Consider the following 19,121-nt stretch of genomic DNA (forward strand, 5'->3'; position numbering starts at 1 on the left):
ATAAAAGATTTGCAAAAGATTTACAAGGAATACTTCCACTAGCAGTTTGTTCGTTCTTTCTTAGAAATGGTAGCAATTTGGGGCCAGATTCTGCCTCCTGGCTAGACCGGACTAGACCTCCAGCCCCACCAGAATCCAAATGTGCTTGCAGACAAATTTATTTTTGATGCACTATTTTATCTCTGCAAAGAGGAAATAATTATATTCTCCCCTCCGATATAAAATGCTTTGAGATCTATGGATGAAAAGTGCTAAGTAAGATCTAGGAGTATTATTATTTCTTCATATTACACACAGAGGATGTGATGATGTGACTTCTAGAATCAGAGTCCCCTGGGATCTGGTGAAATGATTTAAGGTCTGGTGACCAAATGATTTAGAGGATTGATTAGATCTGGTGATTGAGAAGGGGGATAGTTATAGTGTAAGAGTATACGCAGGGTTATAGTGTAAGAGTAAGGAGTAGAATTACAAGAATGGGTTGAGCTCTGGAAAACTTGCCTGAGAGAGAGAGAGAAACTGAAGAAGCTCAATCTATTCATTTAGCCACAAGAAGGTTAAGAGGTATCTTGATTACGACCAACCTGGAGAAGAGATTTTTGCTTGTAGGTAGTTGGTTAATCTAGCAGAAAAAAAGCAGAATTAAATCCAGTGTCTGCAATCTGAAGCTAGACAAATTCAGACTAGAAATAAGTGCTCATTTTTAGCAGGGAGGGTAACTAACCATTGGATCAGTTTGCCCAGGGCTGTGGTGGCTTCTCCATCTTGTGGAAGTTCTCAAATCAAGACTGGATGCCTTTCTAAACGATAAGGTTGAGTCTTTAAAGTGCCACCAGACTCCTCATTGATTCTAGAAGATAAGGTCCTGCTCAATCAGAAGTGATGCAAAAGGTCAGACCAGAATAGAGGATCATAATGGTCCTTTCTGACATGAACTTTCTGACATGAACTCTTTGTCTACCACAGCCCAGTCTTGTGACTGGGGGAGTCAGCCTGGCCAGGATCTGTGGAACAATTATAGTTTTCTGTGAGTGTGGAGGCTGTGGGGGGCAGAGGGGAAATGCGTTTGCAGTATGGGGTTTGAGCATAGATTGATTGTTGATGCTTCGGCATGGTTCTGAATTCTTTTCAGCAAATAAGGGACCTGATCCTGTGAAGGGCTGAGCTTCCTGATCTCAGAATGATAGGGGCTCAGATATTTTAGTGATTGATCACTCCAAGTCACTAGCGAGAAAGAGCGAAGCAAATCAGTCAGTAATAAAAGAGACAAATTAACTTTCTTAGAGATGTGTCCTAGAGATTGCTGCATTCTCAATCTGAATTCTCTCTGTAGAGGACCTAGTGTGTGTGTGTCTTGCTGGGTCTATTTTGAAATTGACTAAGGTCAGAATTTTCCAAAAGACCCCAGCATCAATTTAATTATTATTATTTATTTCAGTTTAAACCACAATTTTAAAAAATGCCCATGCAAAATGGCTCTAAAATTAATTAGAGTTACAGCCACAAATGATTACTACCCAGAAGAAAAATAAAACAAACTTTGGGCACCAAAAATATTTAGACAGCAAACTAAGTGGCTAGATCTTCAGACAAGGTCACAGCGTCGGGTGCTGAGCCCATGAAAATCTGGTTTTGTGTGTCATAACTTTTTGGGTTTCTTTTTTTAGTGTCTGATTCAATCTGTTACTGAAATAAACCTCTGATCTCGGTCAATTCATCTCTTGCCTTAACTGACTGAAGGTGTTTATATGTGTTCAAAATCCCCAAATTAATAAGATGGAACAAATAAGACTTAAAATCTTTTCACTTCTTTCCAAGAAGTATTTCAAATCTGCATCGATCGGAAAAGTTGGGACAACACAATTAGGTTTTAGACAGTACAAAAATATCCTGAATGTATATCTCAGCCTGTTGCTGTTTAATAACACAGCAGAATGCAAAAGGTTGACTTTGTTAATAAAAGCCACTTGCTATGTTGTGAATAAATTTCATTTTCACAGAATATTTGAGGATCTGTTAGTGGGGAGTGAGATCCTAGTGGTCCTTTTAATTCAATTATAAAGACTAATTAAGTCCTACTCAAATCCAGCTGGTATCAATGCTAAACATTTTTCTAATTAGTGTAGTACTTAATGTAAATTTTTAAAAAATGTTTGAGATGCAAAATAAAAATAAATACTCAGAGGGAAAATGAGACTCCTAAATATGCAGTCAATTTAACAGTAGTGAAGCAGTGTTGTATTCATTAGAATATGCTGATTATTAAAACTTTATTTAAGAATTAAGCAGATCCATATCTTGCGCACAGTTATGCAATTGCTTTCATTTTCACATAAATGAGTTTGACTTTATAGAATAATTATTGTGTGTTAATTAAACACCACATTATGGTGGTTTAGCAAGATACACATCTTTGTCAGCTCTTCACTCCTCCATTGTGTTCAAACATCGGTTTGCTTAACATCAGTTGCTTTTTGATGATACGAGATTATGAACTGTTTGACAATGAAGTTTCATAGTCAAACCAAAACGACTCTTAGACCCTCTGAGCAACGGCTATGGAAAAACAACACGATCTATCAATTATTATGAGCTATGTACATCTTTCTTGTGTATAGTGGGTGTTTAAAAATTCTTCGGACCAAATCCTCAGCTGATGTGATGTCCGCCTCGCTTTATTGGCTCTGGGATCTGGCTCTTAATTTCTAATTTGTGTGGAATTTAGAGCCAGATTTTCAATACAGTTGAGCTCCTGTAGGTGCTGAATTCTGGAAAATCGGGTCTTTATTTTGGTGCCTAAATAAAAGCTGAGGTCTTTTGGGGAAATCTCTCCCCTATTGCGGGTGCAGACCACTTGAGAATCTGCCCCAAACTAAATGCATGATCCTGCAGCGTTGAAACTTGAATTTAGTAAGAGAAACAGCATCATTCTACAATGTTTTTATTTTATATCAGTAAAACATCTTCAGATGCAAAGGCACAACCGAGACTTTTGTCAAAGGGTAATAACTGTGCTGTTCCCTTTGCATGTAAAAGGAACAGAAAGGAATGGTTAAACTTTAGAGCAAGATGCTGGATTGATCAGACTCACGTCCTAAATAAATAAATAAATAAATAAAATAAAAACCCCTCTGTGTCAAAACTTTTGGAAAATACACAATGGAAAGTAGACACTGCTGAGTGCAGCATCTTGCTGCCTATGTTAATTGCACGTTTCTTAAGCTTCTGCTATTTAATTAGCATGCTGCTTCCCTCTTAGCCCAGGTCTACACTTCAAAATTGTCCCAGTATAATTTATGTTGGTTTGGAGTGTGATTGACTGATTTGCTTGCTTGCAGATGTAGTTATATCAATATAACCCGTAGTGTGGGTGCAGTTATGCTGGTACAGTATAAAGGTACCTTAACACTGGGATAGCTTCTTCCCCAAATTGGTACAACTTTTTAGTGCTGACAAACCTGTAAAGTGTCGTCATTTTTTATGTGCAAAATTCACTTGGAAGAATCTTTCAGCTGTTTTCTGTTGTGAATTTAAAAAAGCTTTCGATTGGTTTGTTAATTTTATAGCTAATATATAGAGAAATCTTGCATTGCCTAAGCAGGGACAAAACTGAGACAGACAACAAAAGACCTGTAGACAGTATTTAGTCGATGAATGAGGATTATTTTTGCTAACAGATGACCAGATTTTTTTCAGCACTAGCCCAGTTTGTAGAGGTAGGCAATTGACACACCATTAATATTCACTGGGGAGTCATTTTTCAACTGTAATGTGCTGCCCAATCTCCCCATTATTCATAATTTATCTGGATTCAGCATACCTTCAATTTTTATTTTAAACTCTGTCTGTCTAATCTAGCTTATCTACTTCATCTATCTGTCGATCTGCCTGTCTGCTGGTCTAACCTGTTTTATCTTTGTAACCCCCATTGCCATGATAGCCGGGTGCCTTTCACATAACGTCAATAGCAGATAGCTGGGTCTCAGTGGACTTTCTCCATTTTTCGTCGTCAACATCCTGCTTGTGGCTGGGTTTTGGGGGCTGTTTTTTTTTTTTATTTCAACTTTTAGCTTTGCTGCAATTTTATTTCAAACCTGTCAGTAACAAAGACTTTCAAGAAATAATAGTGGGGATGAGTGACCCACCTGGGGGCCAGATATTTAAAACCAGCTCAGTGCCCACTTAGAGACCAAAATAAATGGCTGAATTTTCAGGAGTGCTCAGTATATTGGGTTTGGAAAACCAGCTGCTTGCAAAACCTGGCTGTAAGCGGGTCAGTGGGAGCTGGGGACTTCAGAGCTGTGCTTTTTGGAGGACCTGGCCCCTGGATATGACAGCGAAAGAGGCTGCCTACCATCAGGGCTATCAATAAACACTGGCCCTAAACTTGTGATTTTTTTGCACAGCCGACCCGTGGGAGGTTCCTTACCCTCAAAAGTGGGGCGGGGGGACGACGCTATTTGCCTTTTTTCTGCAGCCCATCTTGTCTGCCCTGACCAGTTTGGCACCCCCAGAACAACATCTGTCTGAGGCGCTGTCTCAGTCTCCAAACCTAAACTAAAAAAACCCCCAATCTTTTTAAGCTGGGGGGGGCTAGGGGGGGAAACCCAGCCCGAGACACCGCCTCCACGTCTAGACCCTGTGGGCCTGTTTTTGAAGCTGTGGGACTCACAGGGCCCCCAGATCTCAGGATCTGCTTTGTTCTGCAGACACCCAGAAAGCTGAGTAACTAGTTGGGGGCGTGGAATGTGCCTTGACATCGCTGAGAGTTCATAATCGGCTGTTTTCAGTTTGATTAATGTGGGGAAAGTGTTAACAAGTCACCCCGCCCTTGTGGACACTCAAACCCATTCCAATAAGTCACTTTTACTCAAACAGCCCAGCCTGGGCCACGCACTGAGTTAGTTTGCCGAGCAAGAGAAGTAAAAAAACACACCTCTTGATGCTTCCTCACGGGCATCCCCATCGAGGTGTGCGAGGAAGAGCAATTTTGCCTTTCTCTCCAGCCTGGTGACACTGAGAGCCCATGGGTGTCATGGCAGGGCGGCTACGGCACTGGAGAGATGTGCCGGAGGGTATTGCAGGCTGCTTTCTAAAGCCAGTCCAGGTGGCAGAGTCGCAAACAGTGCCTTGTTAGGTCACGGCCTGTCATCTTTGCTGATTTCAAGGAGAAAACAGTAATGATCCCTCCCCATGCACTTAACTAGATAAGAGAGCTCCTGGGGAGAGCTTTCCACCAGTACATCTCAAAGCCCTTTCCAAAGGAGGTCAGGATCATTAACCCCATTTTACATATGGGGAAACTGAGGCACGGGGCAGGGAAATAGCTCGCCTGAGGTCACCCAGCAGTAGAGCTGTGAATAGACCCCAGATCTCTTGAGTCTGAGAATCTGCCTACGCTGCAGTCAGAGGCGTGACTGCATCACATGTAGGCATACCCCTACTGGCTTTGATCTAGCCGGCTCCAGTGCCAACGGCAGGGACGCTGCCATGGGGGGGGGGGGGGTTGTACAAGGACGCTGGGGATCCTGGGGACATCCTCGAGCGGCATCCAGGGCTTCCTGCTGCCACTGGTGTTTGTACTGGCGAGATCAAAGCTAACCCAGGGGTTCTCTCCGCATGCTGCGGTCACAGCTGTGTGTGCAATGTAGGTGGATCCTCGCTCCAGGACTCTGTCCCTTAGGCCATGCTGCCTTCCTGCTTCAGCTTCTGCGCCCACCCTACATAATGGACTCAAGCTACCCCCCTTTAGCTTCGTTAGCATTCTCTGCCCCTGGCCTCTGAGAGTTAAATTCCCCCGAGGGGTCTGTGGGGAGGCCAGGAAGGCTGCGCATGTCAGGCTGCAAGTTCCCCGTGGCAGGAGGGAGTCCCAGGCCTGACCCGCCCGGTGTCGCCTGGCTCCAGGCATGCTGTCTCCTCCTGCCTCGCGGCCGGCACCAGCACTGCGGCTAAGCTCTAGCCGCGGCCTCTCTTTGCAGGGCTCCAACTTGGGCCCCTCCATGGTGAGCAGATGGGGTGGCGGAAGGTGCATGTGGGCAGGGCTCAGCCCTACGGCAGCCGCTGGCTTTGTCCTGTCTTCTTGCGAGGCAGCAGGGAGACGGGGCTACCGGACTGCCCTGGCTCCATGCCACGCGGGCAGCAAGCAGGGAGCTGGCCGGCACAGCAGACGGGCACCTGCCCTCTCTGAACTGGGCCGGGCCCTGCATTCGAGTAGGCAGCCAGCCCTGTCGGAGTCACTCAGCCTTCAGATTGGCAGCTCTTTAGCCCTGGCTGGGGAGCGGGGGACAGAGACTGGACAGGCCTGTTGCGGGTGCGGGGGGTTGCTGGGAAAGAAGAGAGTGTAGTGAGTAGAGCAAGGGATGGGGGAAGGGGAGGGGGAGAGGTAAGAGTCCTGGGTTCTGTTCCAGGCTCTGGAAGGAAGTTTGATCCAGTCTGGTGGTGAGAGCAGAGGGTCAGGACTCCTGGGTTCTATTTGTGACTCCGCCAAGGGCTGCTTTCTATCAACAAACCAGCAGCAATCGCCCTGCCTGTGAAGAGCCTGCAGCTCAGCTTGGTTTCCTCCACCAGGCAGGGAAGCCAGCCCCTGTTCGTGCCAAGTGAGGGGAGGGGCATCTGCTTGCATAGGGGATAACCCTCCTCCACCCCGCCCTGCCCTGCCCCTGGTTTTCCTCCAGGGCGGAGGAGTTGCTCAGTTTTGGTTTACAAGTCTGCCTTGGCCCCGGTTCTGTAACGTTTTGTTAGGACAGATCAGTCACCTGGTATTAACTGAGCCTCGTGTAATACCACCACCCCACGCCCATGTTCCCCTGGCAGCCAGGCATCCTCCCTGCAAACATGGCTAAGGCTGTGCCGCTGAAGGTTACCGTCACCCGTTTCAGGTGGGGAAACCGAGGCACAGGCCGCCGCAGTGACTCATGCGAAGTTACACGGCAAAGTCAGCAGCAGCACTAGGGAGGGGATCCTGGAGTCCTGACTCCTGGACCCATGAGACTTCTCTCCCAGCGCTGACAGTATAACCCAGGAATCCTGACTCCCAGTCTCCTGCTCTAATCACTAGATTTCGCTCCCAGACCTGTGGAAGGAACCCAGGATTCCTGGCCCTGCCCCTTCCGACAGATTCTGCTCGGATGTCGAGGGCGACGTTTCCACCCCTCACATTGGGCGTCCGCATTTCATCCGGAGCCACCGCTGTGTAAGGGGCCTGGTTTGCAAAGGTGCTGAGCTGTTGTGGTTTGCGGCTGTTCATCACCTTCAGCAAAGCAGGTCACGTTGGGCACCAAAATCTGAGATCAAGGAGTTTAATTCTGGCCTTCGGGTGTGAAGGTAAATCTTAGTTTTCAGCAATTAAAGCTATTGACACCATCAGGTTATCTGACATTAAATACACAGAGGGGTCTAATAGAGCAGCCGGCTGGAAGACAGGACTCCTGGGTTCTCTTCCCAGCTCTGCGAAGGGAGCGGCGCCTAGTGGTTAGAGCAGGAGGGAGGCAGGGCAACAGGACTCATGAATTCTATGTCCAGTTTTGTCAATATGTGTGACCTTGGGCAAGTCTCGTGCATGCTCTGTGCCTCAGTTTCCCCACCTGAAGCATTCCCTCCTCATGCAAAGTGCAGTGAGATCCAAGGGCCAAAAAGGGCGTGTGCAGGGCTAGGATTATTTTGCTGGCCATGGCTTTGCTGGTAGGTCCCGAAAGCCCCGTAGGTTCTGCCCAAGACCTGAAGCGCGGCCCGGAGGAGTGGGGAAGGGAAGCACAGCTAGCTCCAAATCAACCTGTGATCTAACCAGCCCCTCCTCCTGGTGGCTGCTGCATGGACGGTTTTCTGTTTCCTATTAATATGTAAATAGGCTGATCTTTCTTGGAACTCAGCGCGGGGATCACCCCTAAACAGCCCTGTGCGCCCCACAGCTCGAAACGTGACCCCCCACGGCCACCTGATTTTGAAAAGTGGGGCAGGGGGAGTGCGTGCTGGGGGTGGGCGGGTTAAACCACCAGTTAAAGTATGGATCCGCCAGGTCTAAAAGCCTCAGCTGCTGACTGGGGGCAAGTAAGCCAGTGGCTGCTCAGCATTATACAGGCCAGGAGTGACCTTCAGCTGGGGATCTCAAAGCACTTTGTAACCCTTATGTGAGTCTCACGAGCCCCATTTTACAGGTGGGGAAGCTGCAGCACAGGGAAGTGGGGAGCGGCTTGCTCAGTAATTTATCGGCCAATGCAACCCAGGTGTCCTGACTCCCACCCTGCTCTAGCTACTCAACCCTGCTGCCTCCCAGAGCTGAGAAAAGAACCCCAGAGTCCTGATTACCAGTCTCCTGATCTAACCACTAGACCCCACTGCCCCCCCAGAGCAGGGACAAGAACCCTGGAGACCCCTGCTCTAACCACTAGTTTCCCCCGCTCCCCAATTAGTGTGAACACCTGAGTAGGCTCTGAGAGTTTTGCAAGGGATCCTCAGAATTTAGTCTACATATTGTGATAGCACCCAGGGGCTCCAGTGTGAGATTGGGGCCCCTTGGGGGCCGGCCGTGTCCTCACGTGTCGCGTCGCTCTCCAGGCCGTGGAGCAGAGGCGACTGAGAGGGCCGTGACCAACCAATTAGCTTATAAGTGGGGACAAAGAATACAGAGAAATCCCTCCACCTGGGCCCATCCCCATAGCATTTGGGCTTGGGCTCCCTCCCCTCCCGAGTGTAAACACGGCACGTTGCACAGCACCACTGGGCAGCAGGCTATTGGCTCGCACCGACAGGGAGCTGACCCGCAGAGGACACCCAGGGAGCGTGTGGTCAAGCTAGGCCCACACCTGGCCTAGTTCCCTAACCACTGGGCCATCCTTCTTCTCCTGTGGGCTGGGGCAGGAGGACTTGGGCCATTTCTGGCCCCTCTACCTCCGTGCCTCTCTAGTGTGCCTGCTCTGCAGGGCATACGCCCCTCAGCTCCGTAGCAGCGCTGAGCATGCCCGAGCTTTCCCGGCAGGCCCCTCAGACAGACGAAGCCAGCATAAGGAGCAGCAAGCACGGGGTGGCTCAGCCTGGCTTCAAGTAGGCTGTGCCGTCCCCAATGGGCCACCCGAGCCTGGGGGGGCAGGAGCAGGTTAAATGGCATCATGGCAGATGCGGGGTTGTGGGCCCAGATTCTCAACGGTCTGTGGGCTCCTCATTTCCACTGGCAGGAGCCTGCGTCCCTTTGAGGACGTGGGCCTTGGAGACTCGGCTAGCCAGCCAAGCTAAAGCTGGGAGCCCCAGTTGGGACTGAGCCTTGTCTACATGGGAGCCGCTGGTCCATGCATGTTACATGGCCACCTTGGGATGTGTCTCATAGCGGCCCTGGCTCTTTAGCTGGAGCTGCAGTGACTCTTGCCTTTGGTTTTGGAGGCCCCTGGAGCTGACGGGGTGGCAGCCGCCACCTGTCACCCGCACACGTGCTGGGTTAATTAACGCTCTGACTTCGGCCGATGGGTGCCTTGAGCCTGCTCCTAATCGATGCAACTTAGGCTGGTTTAAACGGGACCGAGAGCAGCCTCCCCCCGGCCTGTTGCACTAGTTTAGCAGAGTGGGTTGAACGTCACACTCCGCGTTAAACCGCTGTCGCCCGTGTGTCTGGACAAGGCTGTGGAGGGGAGAATTGGCCTCCCGGAGCCCTGCTTTCGTGTCCCACGCTGCATCCGCTTCCCGGCTCCGTTACCCGCATCTCATGACTTAGCGTGTTTTCCCTGCCCCGTTCCCATGTGACCCCCATAAGTTCCACGTGCCCTACCTCACCCCCAGCGCGGGCGCGTGGAACTTCCGTGACGCCACGGGAAGCGTGACACGGACCCGCCTGGTGACGCCCCTCAGTGGTTAAAGTCAGGAACATTGGTCGAGGCCGGTTCCCAGCCAGGTTACGGTGCACTTTTTTGGTATCAAAGGATTTTTGGGGGGGGGGGGGTTGTTGCTTCCTCCCCTCCGAAGTCTTGGCTTCATCCTCTTACTCAGCCACCCGCGGGCATCACACGTCAATCATGGGGCTGCTGTGGGGGAATTCGCCTGAGACCTCACTGACCTTTCTCAGGTCGAATTTACTGGCATCAGCCATCACCTGAAAATGAGAGTTACTGGCAGCTTGCTCTCTGGCTTGTGAATTTTTTGACTAATTCAGGCACTGGGTTCCTGTTTCTGAGTCAAACCCTGAGCCCATTCCCACCGATTTGATTTGCTATAGATAGAAAAGACCAAAAACAAAAAAAAAAATTACAATCATTCTGTTGTGAGGTTAGGGGGGAATCAATTGAAGCTTGTGGTTTTTTCTTCTCGTTGGGTCTGAGCAGTGGGTGGTTGCAGAGAGGAAATGGAATGCGTAGGATAGAGAATGATTGTTATCAGACAAACTTACTAGCCCCCGTGTTGTTTAAGGAAATACAGGAATGTATCAGCACGCAAAAGCGAGCCCTGGCTGCGTTAGGGCAACCTGAAAGAATTCCCTTCCTGACCCCAGGCTTATATGATGCCCTGACACAGGAGAGTCGACATCCCTTCCAGCGCTTACTATTGTAACTCTGGCTATTTTCGTGAGCCCCATAAGAGTCCAGCCCCTTCTGCTATGCTGCGGAGCTCTTGGCTTCAGGGAGATCTTGTCTTGGCGAGTTCCACAAGCTAATTCTGTGCTGGGGGGAGAAGTGGGTCGAGGGGGGTTGAGAGTGTGCAGGTGTGCACGCACCGATGTAAGCACAAAGCAGCAGTCCTGGGACCAAAGGAACCCCTGGCGTAACTGTGCAGAAGTCCCTGGGTTTGGGCTAGTTCTCTGCTCCTTTTCAATGATCTGCAGAGCCCTGTTGTATTCTCTGGGGTGCCGTGGATCGTCTGAGTGTACTTGGTCCTGGTGAATGACACCCGCAGCTTGCCCACAGATCCCACAGGCAGCAGCAGGGTGAGGGTCAGACGCACGGTACCCCCTGCCCACCTGGAGAGGGGAAGTCAGTCTCCATTATGACTCCACCCATGGGAGTTAGGCACCTAAATCCCTTCAAGGATCAGGGCCTTAGTGTCTCGGGTCAGGGCCAACTGCAAATGTTCTCAAACGTGCTCCTTTTTGCATCGGTCTCCTTGCAGCCACGGTCTGGGTCGCTCCTTGCTAATTTAGTTAATAAATCCATCCCGAAAGGGGTAACCTATGAATACCGTTGTCTCTCTAACGAGCTGCGGCCCAGCAGGGGGTATGGTTTATAGAGCGGCTACAAGGGGGCTGCAGGGTGCAAAAGGTGCCTCCGAGGCACAAGTGGCTGAGCCTGGTCATAAAGGTCTGTACAGCTGTGGTCGCAGCAGGCTAGGAGCTCTGGCCCTTTATCGGTGTTGCTGCTTGTGCCAGGCCGAGGGGAAAGGTCTGGGTCAAGCAAGGTTCAGCCCATCTCGCCGCAGCCACACCAGGGCATCTCAGCGCTCCGTCCCGCCTGCTCTCCCAGCTCCCCACCGCACCAGATCAGACCATGGGCCCACCTTGCCCTGACCCCCTCCCCCTGACTGAATAACACCTCAAAAGGCCAAGGGGAGCAGACTAGACAGGGCAGATCAAACATTGTGACCCATCTAAGCCGGGATCCGCTTGCAGCCCCGCCGATTCCATCTAGTCCCATATCCTGCTTTTGGCAGGAGGCTAGGAGAGAAACAACTCTTGAATTCCACAGGTTGGGCCTCCTCCCTTCCTGACCCCTGCCTGTGCAATAGCCCTGGAGCCTGCGATTTGCTAGCCTCACAGGGCCTTTAAAGCCCTGTATCAGCGTGTTTGTGCCGATGGAAAGTTTTGGTGCTTCCCCCGCCCCGTGGCCCCATTAGCTCACTCCTGCCAGGGGGTGATGGGGAGTTGTTTACTGGTACCTGCCTGCAAGCAGCAGGTAGGGGTTTTCACCTGTTGGTGTGTGGTGAGCAGTGGAGGGGAGGCTGTGAGATTTCTCTGCCCTGGAGAAGTTTCTGCCTTCCTGCGCGGTGGGAGGTGCGTCCCAGTTGTGGGTTAGCGTCAGGCGATCTGCTGCCTGCTGAGGTTTCGAAGACGATGGGGGGACGAGTTCTCGGTCCTTATTTAGGGCGCTGATCGCCTGGGTTCATTACGCAGCGGGGTGGGGGAGGAGGAAGGGGACATCGATAAGGGAAGCTCTAGAGAGGAAGAGCAAACCAAATGGGCGCCTGGCGTATCACAGAGCAAACCAGTGCAGGAGCTGGGCCGGTGCCAGGGGGCTGCCTGCGGGGAGGAGATGCTTGGGAAAGCAGCTGTTGGGCCTGGAAGGTGCAGGATGTGGTTACGCGCGGCCCTTCGTGAGGGGCTTTCAACTGAGGGACTTGGAGCTCTTTGATGCTCATGGCTCCCCGTGGCCAGAGGCCCAGGGGGTTCAGGAAGACGCAGAAGCTGCTGTCCTGCTTCTCATCCCTGTTGGATCTGCCCCTCCCAGAGCTCAGCATGGATCCCAGGAGTCCTGATGCCCCGTCGCCCCGTCCTAACCACTAGGCCCCACTTCCCCTCCCAGAGTTGGAGATCCAGGAGTCCTGGTTCCCAGCCCTCCTGCTCTAACCACTAGATCCCACTCCCTGCCCAGAGCTGAGGATGGAATCCAGGAACCAGATTCCCAGTCTTCTGCCTCACATACCCTCTCTCTCCCACTTTCCAGCTTAATTTTGGCATCACATTCCCACTACAAAGCAGCAGAGAACTCAGTGTGTCAGTCCCCATAAACTCCTTGCTGTCAGCAGAGCCCCCAACCCTCTGCTTGGCCCATGGGCCTCGACCTTCGGAGACATGTGGACTTGGTGCCAAACTCTAAGCCCCAGTGACACTGGTTGGATTCCAGGTGTTTACGCATGAGCAGGGCACAATTCCCTGGTTTGCTGTTTATTCACAATCCTGACCCTCCTTTAAAATTGTATGCCAGCCCCTAGCAGTGACAGGCTTGGGGTTTTTGCAGGAGTTATTTCAGTGGTAGATTTTGTTGCCCTTCTTGGAAAAGTTTGCTCTGCACCAGATTCCATGAACTGCAGTCTGGGGCCTGACACATGCACGGCAATACCCCCGTCCCAAACCGCAGCCCCGCCCCTCCTTGGGCCAGCAGTAAGTTGGAGTCCCCAGGAACGAGGCTGTTCACACCTCTCAGAGCTGTTGGTGTAGGCTGTCTGCAGATTCGGGGCCTGTTTTCAAGCTTTTCTGTGCGTCCTTGAGGAGTAACTTTTCTTTTTTAAATGAAAGCTGAATTTCTGCGCTTATCCCCTAGCTCCAGCAGCTGGGGCATTAGGACAGACTATCGTACTTGTGCCTTAATCCAGACTTGATCCCCACAGGACACCCCTGCTTATTACTGCACGATCCTAGGTGTCTCAATGTCTTCTGAGACGGCTTGTCTCTGTCCCAGGTATTTCTCAGCAGTGGTTACAGCAGGGTGTGCCGGGGAGGCTGGGAGCCAGGATTCCTGGGTTCTGTTCCCAGCACTGGGAGGGGAGTGTGGCTGAGTGGTTAGAGCAGGGCGGGTGGGCGCCAGGACTCCTGGGTTCTGTTCCCAGCACTCAGAGGGGAGTGCCCATGCAGATGCAAGCCCAGGGCTGCCAATCCAGTTCCCTAACGAAACCCCCCTGGCGAGCAGAGTGCCCAGGCAGGAGCTGCCTGCGAAGAGGTTAAGGGGGCCCCTGCAGGCCTGGCCGGCCGATGATGAGATGCCCAGGCAGGAGCTGCCTGCGAAGAGATTAAGGGGGCCCCTGCAGGCCTGGCCGGCCGATGATGAGATGCCCAGGCAGGAGCTGCCTGCAAAGAGGTTAAGGGGGCCCCTGCAGGCCTGGCCGGCCGATGATGAGATGATCTCCAGGTTATGTAACCGGCCATCATGTGACAATAATCTCTGAGGGGTGGGTAGGGTGCTTATCAGTGCGGAAGAGCTTTACTCTGGCTGGATAATTAACCCCCGGAAAGAAGAGCTGCTGGGCTGTGCAGTGGGGCACAGGGGTGTGGCTTAGGCCCAGGGGGCAGGCTGGCACAGGGGAGCATGGCCACAGGGTGACCCCACCTGTGACATCAACCCCATTCCTTCTCCCTCCCGAGGCCCCTGGGAGCGTGGCTGGGTCCTGCCCCTCTCTCCCTGCTGAGCCTGGCAGCTGAGTGGAAGGCAGAGGCGGGACTAGCAGAGGTGCGCTGCCTGAGCGACAGCCCCAGCAGGCAGTTGCTGGCCGGGTTACCGCAGCCTGCGATCCCTGCACACTGCTATCCAGCGGGGCGGGCGCCCTGGCCAGTCTCTGGCATCCGGGCATGGGAGGAAATGTGAGACGAGGGTGCCCCTGTGTGGGCAAACTCTGCGTAACACTCAGCACTTTCCTGGGGAGTTGGCAAAATAAATCCTTCCTCGCTGTTGGCGCCAAGCTAGTTTACTCACATAAAGGCTCCACCCACAATCCTGGTGGCTGATTTAGCCACTTAAGGACCCCAACTCTGTCCTCTCTTAAATGGGGTCACCCCACAGGGTTCATTGAGATGGTCTGTGTAATAGAACCCAGGAGTCCTGGCTCCCGGCCTCCCTCCTGCGTTCTAACCCACTAGGCCCCACTCCCCTCCCAAAGCTAGGAATGGAACCCAGGAGTCCTGACTCTCAGCACCTGCTCGCTCTAAGAAGCATTAGACGACAGTGCCAAAGAGCCAAGCGAACACATGCAGGGCATGCCCAGCGCACTCCGGCCCCTGCTCATGATCTCTCTCTCTCTCGCTCTCAATCCTAGCACAAATAGAAGTGATCCCGTGTAAGATCTGTGGGGACAAATCGTCAGGGATTCACTACGGGGTCATCACCTGTGAAGGCTGCAAGGTGAGCAACACCCCAAATCCCCACTCCACTCCCCTGCCCCCGCTTGCCTGATCTCTGCGACCAGGAGCGCCCCGGGTGTGGGATTCCTTTCCAATTCCCTTGGCGCTCCCAAGTACACAGAACCCTGGGACAGCGCCCTTCAGAGGGGGCCGTGGGCCAGTGCTGGAGCAGATGCTGCCCAGGGTCTGCCAGCAGGGCTGTGGGACCATTGGCGTTCCGGCCCTGCTTAGCACCCGCCCAGCAGCTAATCAGCATGCCCTGACCCCTTGGCCCTTTACCACCACACCAGAGTGGAGATCGGCCCATCGTGGCTTGTTCAGCTCTGGGACCAGTCAGCACCAGCCACTGTGTTGATTTTATACCGCAGATGCTCCTCCCCCAGGCGTTGGCACCCCCAGTTCGCTTCACACACAAGCCGCGGAGCTGCCGTGGTCAGTTTGTATGCCTCTCTCTCCCCAACCCGTTGTTTCAGGGGTTTTTCCGCAGAAGCCAGCAGGGCAACGTGACGTACTCCTGCACCCGCCAGCAGAACTGCCAGATTGACCGGACCAGCCGCAACCGCTGCCAGCACTGCAGGCTGCAGAAATGCCTCAGCCTGGGAATGTCCAGAGATGGTAAGATGTTTGAAACAGCTGCCACGCTCCAACCCAGAGGTGGCTGCATTTCAGTGCTGGGTGAGAGATCCCCGTTTAAACAGCTGCCATACCCCATCCCAAAGGTAACTGTATAATAGTACTGGGTGAAGGATCCCTGTTTAAACGGCTGCCAGGCCCCACCCCAGAAGTGGCTGAATTTCAGTGCTGGGTGAATGATCTCTGTTAAAACAGCTGCTGCCTCCCACCCCAGAGGTCCCTGCATTTGACCCATTTCTTATGCCCTGAAGTTAAAAATACCTGGACATTTCTTTTGCTTCTGCCCTTTACTCCATCTAACCCGGTCTCTCATCTCTGACAGTGGCTGGTACCAGCTGCTTTTTGGGGTATTCAACAAAAAAACTAAAAACAGTTTTTGGGGGGGAGGGGTTAAATGTGCTTTTCAGTTAAAAAAAATGGTTTTTGTTAAAAGTAAAAAAAGTAAAACATTTTAACCGAAAAAAAAAAGTTCAGGTTTTGGTTTAAAAAAAACCTGAAAAATGTCATTGGGAAAGATTTTTTTTCTGTAGAAACTTTTCTATTTGACCACAAGCCATTTATCACCAAAAATCAGTGATGATGGACAAACAGCAGCCGGCCCCTATCGCCATCCCACTGGTTCCCAAGTCCTCCAGTTTAAGAGGCTCAGTGGGAGAGAGTCTAAGCTGCACCCCCTGCAGGTGTCGATGAGAACCAGCAGCCCAGGTGTGCACCCTCTTCCTTCTATGCTGCTCTAAGGGTTGAAAGCACCTCCAGTGTAACTTGGAGCAGTCTAGCGTGCTCTATGTCTGGACTAGTATCCCTATTGTGCAGATGGGGAAACTGAGGCACAGCTTGCTCACAGTCTGTAGCAAAGCAGGGAATTGAACCAGTGGGCCAAACTATCTCTACAGAGCTACCTGTGGCTTGTGGCACAGGGCAACTTAGCCAGAGCTGCATGTGCTCTGGCCCCGCCCCCAGCATGCCCCCTACGCCAAGGCTTGAAGTGGGGGCGGGGTCTGCGGAAGGCAGCCAGTGGCAGCCCAGCGCAGCGCCGGAGCCTGCAGAATTCCCCCTCAGCTCCTTGCTGCAGGCTGCAAAGGCCTCTGAATGCCAGCAGAGCGGCGTACAGGAGCTGGGGCGTGAGCAGGGGAACCACCCTCCTTTCCAGCCCAGAGAGGGGTTGAACCTTCATTCTCTTCCGCCCCCCTGGGCATAAAAAGGTTCGGTTCTCGAGACGGCACCAGACTCCTCGGCTAAGGAGGAGTCCTCGGGCTGGGGATTATTAAAGGCGCTAAAAAAGCTACAAGTGGAGGCCAGAGGAAGTGAAAGGGAAGTGCAAATAGTGAGGTTTAGGGCTGGTTAGGTAGCACCGTCAGCGCACAGCTCTGAGCCAGGCCGGGGGGAGGGGGGTTAAAGCAACCAGGAGGAGAGTGAAAGTCACAAAATACTACACAAACAAACACACACACACACACCCCCCACCAACCCAATCCAAAGAGGATGGAAAAAGTAGCTCAAGCCTTTAGCTGGGTGTCTCTCAGTGGTGAGTATGTAGGTCGCTCGAGAGAGCCAAAGAGCCCGACCACGTGGCACATGCGATCAGCCTCCCATTGCGACCGCGGTTCCTCTCTGCAGCTGGGTAGATGAGGCTCCTGCTCAGACACACGACCACATACAGACCCACACGACCACACGCAGAGCACGCACCGTTGTCCCCGCTCCCAAGTGAGTGCGCCGAGATGCTGAGATAGCCGTCCCCACCCCTAGGGCCACATTCAGATCCTGGGCGCTTCCCTAGCGCGAGGGATCTCAGGCTGGGGGTCACGCCCCCTGCCTTTCCCAGATTGCTGGGGGGAGGGAGCAGCTGGCAAGATGGGAGCTTCTGGGGGGAGAAAGTCTGCGAATCGCCGCTCTGGGGCCTTTCATCCCGAAGGATCCCAAAGCATTTTATACCCCCCGTGATCGGCTACCTCTGAAATGCAGCCACCTCTGGGGTGGGCCGTGGGAGCTGTTCAAGCAGCCGCAGAGCAGTGTTGTCCTAGGGCGAGAAGTGAAAAGGATTGGAACTGCGGGGCAGAGTGTAAATGACCCGAATTGGGATACGGCCAGCAGCCCTGCTCCAGGGAAAATGCCCAGGGCTCGCTAGTGATCCAGGTTGCGTCCCATCCGCTTGGCGTGCTTTGCTGCTGGAGGGGAGTGATGGGGGTTTGTTATTGACTTGTTGGGGGGAAAGCACCTCTGTTAGGTAGTCACTTCCCTGCTGAACCACGGTTGGTGTCTCCCCGTCCCATCCAAGTGCTGCCCGGGCCCCACGCTTAACCACCAAGACAAACCTGGTGGGTCTTGATAGGCACAAGGAGCCAGATCCACCGCTGTCGAGCGGGGCAGCTCCATCAGTCACTTGGCAGCTCCTTCTGCCCTTTCCATCCCTGGCAGCTCGCGGCAGGCTCCTTATGGGACCTGCTGCCCCATTATGTCACCTGGATTTCCCAGGAGATGGAGGCCGCTGCTCCAGATCTCCAGGGAAGTGGCTGGGGCCAGCAGAGGGAGCCCAGGGCCCCTCACAACAGCTCCGGCCGCGAACCCAGGGCCAGCCTCAGCCCCAGCTCGACGCATCCCTGCCCCTTTGTTCTCCAGCCGTCAAGTTTGGCCGCATGTCCAAGAAGCAGCGCGACAGCCTCCACGCCGAGGTGCAGAAGCAGCTGCAGCAGCAGCAGCAGCAAGGCGGCGAGGTGGTGGCCCCAGCCTACTCCCTGGGCCTGGCTAACGGGCAACTCAAGCTGGCCTCCCCCGCAGACCTGTTGGAGTCTTCGGCCTGCTCCACGGCCCCCCTGAATGGACAGGCGCGGCTGAGCCAGTCTCCGGACGAGACGGTGGCTCTGGCCTACCCCAACGGACTGGCCAAGGGGCACAGCCGGCTGAGCGACAACCTGCGTGGCCCCTTCGCCAGGGACTACAGCCCCGAGCGGATCAAGATGGAGAGCAGGGCCAGCGTCTTCTACGCCCTGGAGATGCAGGCGTCACCAGACCTCTCCCGGCTGGACATCGGAGGGGGCAAGCGGGGCCAGGCTGGGAGCGACATCGGGGAGACTGTCGACTTCTACACGAGTCCCAACTTCACCAGCATCCTGGAGTCGCCCAATTCCTCGGTGACTGAGATCGGTGAGTCTCTTGGGGCAGGAATGCCCGGCTGGGCAGCCTCGCCCTTCTAGGACCCCCACTCAGGCTGTATTACTGGGGGCTGCAGGCGGGGTTCACCATCCACAGAGGGATTACAGGTCTCATCCAGCTGTCAGCCGCGAGCTTAGTCTCTTAGCTTGAGCTGCTCTTTGTTCTGTTGGTCTTGGATTCGATCCCCGGTGACAGCTCAGATGATGGTTCTTACACTCAGCTCCCATCATTCCATGGGAACATCCTGCTCCATATCAGAGGATAACAGCCTACTGCAGCTACCAGCTAGTGGAGTTACTCCCCCACTGATACAGGAGAGGCCTATGCTTTTAACACTGCAGGTTCAAACCCTGCTAAGTGCCGGGCTGGGGGGGAGGGGGCAGATCGTTACACACAGAGGGGCCTGCGTGCCAAAGCTGGCAGTGCAGAGCGATAGACTCAGGAAACCACAGAAAAAAATGAAGGGAGAATCAGGGCTGCGGCCCAGGGACAGGCCCAACCGTTCCCCACGCTCCCCCTCTGAGCCTCGCCGCCT

The 19,121-nt window shown here is 53.0% G+C and overlaps 1 protein-coding gene across 2 annotated transcripts in view; it reads left to right on the forward strand.

Moving 5' to 3' along the window:
* Positions 1–19,121, forward strand: part of RORC (RAR related orphan receptor C) — a 67,301-nt gene that overhangs the window by 36,608 nt on the left and 11,572 nt on the right. For both annotated transcript variants that reach the window (XM_073322962.1, XM_073322963.1), the window contains exons 3-5: positions 14,716–14,801; positions 15,274–15,415; positions 18,053–18,577. In XM_073322962.1, the coding sequence (XP_073179063.1) occupies positions 14,716–14,801; positions 15,274–15,415; positions 18,053–18,577 (753 nt within the window). The remainder of the gene's footprint in view (positions 1–14,715; positions 14,802–15,273; positions 15,416–18,052; positions 18,578–19,121) is intronic.

The sequence above is a fragment of the Lepidochelys kempii genome, chromosome 24, assembly GCF_965140265.1.
Source record: "Lepidochelys kempii isolate rLepKem1 chromosome 24, rLepKem1.hap2, whole genome shotgun sequence".
NCBI classification, from domain to species: domain Eukaryota; kingdom Metazoa; phylum Chordata; order Testudines; family Cheloniidae; genus Lepidochelys; species Lepidochelys kempii.